General features: G+C 37.8%; 1 protein-coding gene and 1 non-coding gene across 2 annotated transcripts; one reads left to right on the forward strand and one right to left on the reverse strand.

Moving 5' to 3' along the window:
• Positions 1-261: 261 nt before the first annotated feature.
• Positions 262-334, reverse strand: Smp_tRNA_00019_Val.1. The gene has a single exon. It is a non-coding gene (tRNA).
• A 5,997-nt stretch (positions 335-6,331) lies between these two features.
• Positions 6,332-6,673, forward strand: Smp_122190 (hypothetical protein; the record flags this gene model as incomplete). The annotated part of the gene is made up of 1 exon (XM_018791434.1): positions 6,332-6,673. One exon carries the CDS (start codon positions 6,332-6,334, stop codon positions 6,671-6,673), a length of 342 nt encoding a protein of 113 aa, XP_018645380.1.
• Positions 6,674-7,775: the final 1,102 nt, after the last annotated feature.

A 7,775-nucleotide genomic window follows, 5' to 3' on the forward strand; every position in this document is an offset into this window, starting at 1 on the left:
CGATTCGAGCAGCTGTCACTGGAAGAATTCGCGTTGAATTGAGCAACATGCTGCTTACATCTTCTTCCACTGATATAGAAGCAATGACAGTATCTTCATCTTCAAGCTTATGATTTCTTATTAAGCGCGATAGTGCATCAGCATGACCAAAGTCAGAGGTAGATTTGTATTTGATAGTGAAATCATAACCCAACAACATTGTAGCCCATCGTTGGGGGCGATTTGCAGTATAAACTGGTATACCTTTCTTAGATCCAAAGATCGATAATAGGGGTTTATGATCAGTAAATAAGGTAAATTTTCTACCATGCAGCATTTTGTGAAACTTCTTAACTGCAAAAACTAGTGCCAATCCTTCTTTCTCAATTTGGCTGTACTTGCGTTCTGCCGAAGTCAACGTTCTGGAGGCATGGGCTATAGCTTTCTCTGTGCCGTCTTGAAACCTGTGGGATATAACAGCTCCGACACCATAATCAGAAGCATCTGCGGCAACAACGATTTCCAGTGAGGGATCAAAATACGTAAGAAGTAGGTCTGATATTAATAGTGACTTTACTTTGTCAAAACTCTTTTGACACTCAGTGGACCAATTCCATTTTACATTTTTGGATAATAGATGGTTCATGGGTGCTCGGAGGCGATGCAATTCTGGTAAAAAGTTACTGTAATAACTGATAAGACCAAGGAACGAGCGTAGAGTTGCGACGTTAGATGGTGGAGGCATATTTTGGATAGCTCGTACGTTTTCTGGATCTGGGCGTCGTCCATTTTTGTCGAAAACAAAACCAAGATATTTTACCGAGTCCATGAAAAATTTACACTTCTCTTCTTTTAGATAAAATCCATACTCAGATATTTTGGTCAAAACAGCATCAAGTCGATCAAATAAATCGGACTTACTGGAACCTGTAACGATAACATCATCCAGATAGACAGCGACTCCTGGCAAATTTGCCAACATAGTGTCCATAATTTGTTGAAAGATAGCTGGTGCTGGTTTCACACCAAAAGGCAAACGTTTATATTGATAAAGACCTCTGTGAGTGTTAATCGTCAGTAGTGGTTGGGAGACTGGATCAACTGCTATTTGGAGATATGCGTCAGCAAGGTCAATCTTAGCAAAATACTTCCCTCCATTTAGTTTGATAAATAAATCTTCCTGTATGGGAAGTGGATAAGTGTGATCCTCTAAAGCATCATTTAGACCAGTGGAAAAATCAGCACATATGCGAACAGTCCCATTTGCCTTTCTCACAACTGCTATGGGAGCAGCCCACGGTGAATAATTTACTGGCTGAATGACACCCAGTGCTTCCAACCTGTCAAGTTCCTGGTCAACGACTGACAGAGCAGCATAAGGTACTGGTCGTTTTGGTCTGAAGATAGGTTTTGCATTTTTCTTTAACGACAAGAAAACTTTGGTGAACTTACAACAGCCCAGTTTGTTTTGGAATACACCTGCATGTTTTTGTCGAAGATGATTTACATGGGATGTGGTCGACATTTTAGAGGCATAAGATGCATGAGATTTTGAGATATTACGACAGCATACTTTGTTTGATGAATTTGATGGGGAAACATTTTGTGAACATGTTCCATCGGAGTCATTTGATTTAATATCATTGTGAGAACACATTAAATCGGAGTTATTCGATTTGACATCATGATGAGAACACAATAAATCGGAGGTATTTGATTCAGAAATATTACGAGAACATGTTACATCAGAAGCATTTAGTTCATAAACATCAGGGGAACATAACACAACTGAGGCATTTGATTCAGAAATATCATGAGAATTTTGGATAGAATTAGAGCAAGGATTATGAGAACATACTTCATTTAATAAACTATTTAAGACATCAATCTTCTCAATCCAGTCCAATCCCAATAGATCTAAATCATGCCGATTTGTTAGATAACAAACATCAGTAAATTTATGTCCCTTGAACTGCACGTTGCAGGTGACTTCTCCAGTTAGCTTCACTATGTCGCCTGAAGCATTTCGAGCAACATGCTCTGTTGGTCGGATGCGTGGGCACCCTAGCTTACGCCATGTGTTTTTGGAGATCAGTGTAATGTCGGAAGCAGTGTCCAACTGAAGACGAATAGGTTTTTCATTTACTAATAAGTTCACGTACTTCCGTTTACTTTGAAATCCCACTTTAAAAGTTGCAAATGTGCTTTTGACTTGACTCTGTAGCTGTCGCTTCACATTTATGCCACGATGTTTGGACTGACGTTTATCTGAGGAGCAGTAACCTTCTTTATGACCAATGCGATGACATTGGCGGCATTTGTGGCTCTTAAATGGGCATAACTTCACAAAGTGCCATGATCCGCAGGACCAACATGGTGATTGTGGTTTACCAGAAGGTTTCTGTGTGTTCGCCGTCTTTTGTTTGGAAGGTTTGGAAGATCTGCATGCATTTATTGAAGCAAGATTGGAAGTCTTTGCATTTTGCTGTACCATCGTGGTATCATGTTTAAGATTTAACAACCGTTGACACTCGGTTGTGACCATTTGCAGGGTCATGTTAGGCTCCTGCTCAATGCGTGATAGAATTCTGGTACGTATATCCATGTCTTCCGGATTCTTTAATCCACAGATAAAAATCAGACATTTAAATTGATCTGCTGTAATTTCATTTATTCTAAAACATTCGCATTCTTTATTTACATGTCCAGCGTATGTAAGATAATCATCAGATAAGGATTTACATATTTGAAAACACTGATAACGGATGCTGAATAATGAGGATTGTTCACCAAAAATTTTAGATAAAATCTGAACTGTCTCATTGAATGATAAATCTCGTGGATTTTGTGGCAAAATGAAATTCACATATTTGTTATATTCAAGTGTTCCGAGTCTTCTCAAGAGTAGGCGAACTTTGGCTGCATCATCAAGATTTGAGCATTCAACACGAAATGTGCCTTCAAAGCGACGAAACCAGGAATCGAAAATAATACCAGAATCGGGATCATAATTGAATTCACAAATGGAATTTGCGATGCTGTCATATTTATCTGACTGAGAATTTGATGATGAATGAAATGAGAGCTTCTGCATCAATGCATCTAAAAGCTTCATTTGGTTTGCATCATTCTGAGCTTGCTGGATTTGTAGAATAGTTTTAAGGTCGTCCAAAGAAACAGACATTTTGATTTGAATCAATCAATATTTTTTTTAAAAAAAAATCCCCGTCGCCACTTTTGTTACGTCCTTGAATCTGTCTACCCACTTAGTGCCGAGTATAATGTAGATTAAGACCTTGACACGATAGGCTGACTGGCTTAACCTTGAGGCTAATATGCGTGAGTTCGAAATAGGGGTAGGGAGACGAAAACTATTCTATCCCTGATTGGCTGGCAAGCACGCGAGAGAGAGAGAGAAGACAAAGACAGCTGGAACACTAATCACTTTATTCCAACCCCGATCTAGCACTTGAATTCCCAATTCAGATTAGGGTGAAAAGTTACATGAATAAATAGATGACTAAGCGGACCACAACGTACAATAATTTAAAAAATACAATCATGTCCAAAACTGGGGGATTTTAGTAGAAAATAGGGTACAAAAGATTACGTCTAAATGACAATAACTTTAGAACAGAAAATGCTATGGCAATGAATTATACATCAAACGAAAGCTTATGATCTGTAGAACAGGCTAGGGGCAAAAGTAAATGTTACAGTTTTACAAGCTTTGAATTAAATGAATTAACGTCCCCGAAAATAGCTTCCGTAATTTGTTCAGGCTTCTAGTTTTGCGGATCACATCAAAATGTATGAAACTTGTTAGTTTTGATTAACGAGTCTTACATTCAATTGAGCCCTGCATGTTACTCATTGAATAGTTATGTAGTAAGTCTTGTACTTTCAATACTGGTGGAGATTTGGAAAGATATTTGTCCTTTAAACTGGCATATGATATATCAATACTTCATTTTTCACTCAATTGCTTTTTAGAGTTAGAATCAGTTGGATATGAGATATTTGAAAGGGTCTTAAAATATTATTATGTATCTTATTTTTTCCAAAGTGAACACTACCATTAAATTCTTTTTACTGGTGTCGTCAAAAGTCAATCTTGGTGAATAATAACACCTATACTCTATGAAACAAATTTGATCTTTAAAGAGAAGCTTCAAACACCTGAATTATTCGTTATATTGATTAGCGTCAACTGTTGTGTAGCGTTACAAGTTTGTTCTAATTGGGTAGCAATAACTTACTTTTTTAGAAGATTGTATTCCTAATATCGTTGATCAGAGTGCTGAACAAAAAACATATGAGATTTATAAATTTATTATTCATATCAACTGATGGTTGGGTCGTATCGTACTGTATTTCGACCAGTTAACTCTTACACTTATCAATTTATAATTGCACCAAACAAATTTAGGTCATTCACACGGTACATTCTTTATAACCCAAACAGTAAGATGTTCATCAAAATAATGTTTCAATCTCAGTTATGTCATTGAAAAGAATATTGTGACATTCCGGATTTCTCAAGGTAATTATATCTTATCTAGTTAATACTTGGTCGGTTTAAATGCATCCTGAAGATACCTTAGGATTCAGCGGTCACTTTCTAGAAGTTTAGGTGTAGTACCTAAAACCGTACTGCTTAGACTCATCACCCACTTAGTTATATGTCTCTGTACTTGGTTTAAGGAATTCGCGTCTCTGTAGATGGGAGAGAATGTAAAAATGCTATGGACTTTATGTTAAGTCCGTAATTACGTTTGAAACAATATTGAAAGCCATTCCATTCTGATCGCAGTAAATGAACCGTAACATTTTCCATAGGTTGTATCCATAATGTAGTTTTTAGCTGGTTTCCAAGCCCTCATCAGAGTCTAGCTCGAGATCGCACAACAAGAAAATGAATGTGGGCGAGTTCGCACGATGTAAATTGTTTATATCAAGTGTAGTTGAAAGTTCATAACATATTTTGACAAAACAAGTTTTAATCAATTGTCTACTAGCTATTTCTCTATTGTTGTAGGAAACTCCAAATTCTTTCTTCATCCACATCGATCAGTGCAACTGAGCCGAAGTTTTCGACCCTGTCCAAGAACACCTATCAAATTGTTTAAAATGTTGTTGAAAGGATAGTAATAACTTTCTCCAATCCATCAAATTAGTATGAAATACTGTTTTTAGTCCTTAAGGTTACATTAAATTACCTTATGGATTACCACGCGAAAGTCACTTGGATCACCTCACTCTGTCGTGAATTCCGAATTCCAATTGCTCTTAAGTAGTAGAACGTGTCTTCATAACCGAGTTTTCCACGTTGTACCTCTATTTTCTTGATGTTTTCCACGCAGTTTGTCTTGGGATAAAGGTTAATTAGACACTTTAGAGAATATCCAGAAGTATTTGGGGTGATATAGGTCAGGAAAAGGTTATCTATGAGTTGTCTACATTTTATTGGGTAAAGATTAAAAGATTCCTCCTAAGGCTCGAATCAGAGTCCCAAAATTGATTCCGAATTTCATCTTTCAAAGTGCACATTGGTGTTCTTATCTTTTAAAAATGAAGCAGAAATACAATATTTCTAATCTCTTAAGGTCTTTGAACGGAAGTCTGAAAAATTAGACGTAAAACATTTCTGTCAAATTGACAGAAGGTGCGCTTAGTTTGATTAAGATTCATTATTATTCAGATTTCACTATGAGCCTTCTAAAGGCGGTTGGATGGAATTGTCCTATCAAGGTCTTGCACTGGTGACTAGATATGGACTATTTCTGTTGTGTTTGTAACCGGGTGTATATTACTTCAGTCAGTTTGTGACAACTTAGTTTGATTATATTAATTATCAGAAGGGGTTTTGTGGAGATTTAGTATGTTTCAAAGTTGACTCATGCTTTCAACTTAGGTTGATTAGTTAAGAGTCATCTGCAAACACCTTAGTAATATCAAGACATTATAACTCAAGTATTTATATACTTCCTTATTTTGTGTAGGCTTTATATTTCCTATCACTTTATATTCAGCGTCAAAACTTTGTGTTTGAAAAAAAAAAACTTCGCTTTGCAACTGATCTGTTGCGCGATCTGAATAAGGGCCTATTTAACATTAAGTCTGTTTTTTTTTCTATCGATAAAACGAGGGGTATACACCTGCACAAAATTGGATGGCTCAGTTTTAAACATAAAAATTAACTTTCGTTTTACTTATCTTTTGTTTTGTCATAGATGTATACCTTCGGATTAACTTTGACATAAATTTCATATATATATATATCACAGTATTTATGTTAGAATAATTATTTTACCCCGTTTATATTGTAATGATATATTAGTCTATATACAACATGTCAGACTCAATTCAGACGGAAAGCTTAGAAGATATGTGTGATTGGTCACCGGTAGGGATGGATACTGCTATGATTACGAGATCTCGACTCCCAGAATTTGATCGTAGTGACTTCGAGTTGTGGTTTGCTCGACGAGAGCATTATTCCATGAGGCACAATACTAAATATGAGGGAATTTGTCCCTGGGATTTATACTCTGTCTCCCATCATTTAATCTCCAAAGAAGTCCGTGACTTTATTTTGAGTCCCCCAAACTCACAACCACACACCACTATAGGACGTGAGATCATGATTCATCTATGGTTGTCAGACGGTCAAAGAATTCACAGGCTTTTCTGAGGAGAAACATTAGGTGATAGGTCACCATCCCAGTTCTTACGATACCTCCAACCCGTAGTGGTCGACAACACAGCGGGTGAGTCAGTCCCAAAACATGGTCGCATGCAAACTTTCCCATGCTGCTTTCAACACTGTTCGGATGCTCAGGACCCAGACACCTTTTTGCTCTACTCAGCACGTCTTGCGTATAGGATGGTGGAATGTTTTTCATGCCTGCGGTCACGCGATAGATTACCAATCAGTTTCTCTCCCACCAACAAAAGCCAAACAAGTATCCAGTCGAGTATTTCTACTCTTTATGGCAGATAGCCATGCATGCATTCCCTCGTATAGAGATCGGTGGACGAGAAGAGGGGCTTTTGTCAGGTTAGCTCTGACTACATCTACGTGTGCCACCAACTAGCACGCGGGATCTAAAATCCACGGTTCATCGTATTATGGACACCAATAAACTAACAATTCCATCGGGTGCATCCCATCCGACAGTAACGTCTATCGAAGAAGCTGGGGCAGCGCATCACATTGCTACCGCTCAAACTGCTTCCGTGTGCTGTGTTTGAAGAGATTAGGAGTTCACCTAATCTACGAACGGAATAAAGACTCAGTGACACAATGTCCAATAAGCTAGCTATCCCGATGCATCCTAGCCCCACTAACTAGAGAGATAGATGCAAACTCAGAAGAGGCAACTGTATAACACAAGCAGCCAGATGCTCAAGCAACAACAATAGGCACAACTGAAGCGTATATACAGCATAAATGGTTCAAACAGTTGTGGACGGAATAGGAGAGGCTTTCGCTTCCAGTGTCTAGTAGCAATGGGTCACCAATGCCTCCAGGCAAGAACCTAGGTATATTAACGATAATAGAGGATAACGTAATTAGTTTCATTGTGAGATACTATCCTCAGTCCTTAAGAATAGGTCAAGTTTTCTGTTTAAGGACTCCTGGGAAGATTTTTGGACTAGCTCGATCGGCAGCAAATTTCAGCATTTGACAACTCTTAAGGAGTAGAAGTTGTATCTACAGTCCGTCCTGCTATGTTGGGTCTCCAGTTTCTGGATGTTACCCCTTATGTTTGTATTGTGACTAAAGTTAAGTA

The sequence above is a fragment of the Schistosoma mansoni genome (genome assembly GCF_000237925.1).
Source record: "Schistosoma mansoni, WGS project CABG00000000 data, chromosome 3 unplaced supercontig 0044, strain Puerto Rico, whole genome shotgun sequence".
In the NCBI taxonomy this organism is placed as follows: Eukaryota; Metazoa; Platyhelminthes; class Trematoda; order Strigeidida; family Schistosomatidae; genus Schistosoma; species Schistosoma mansoni.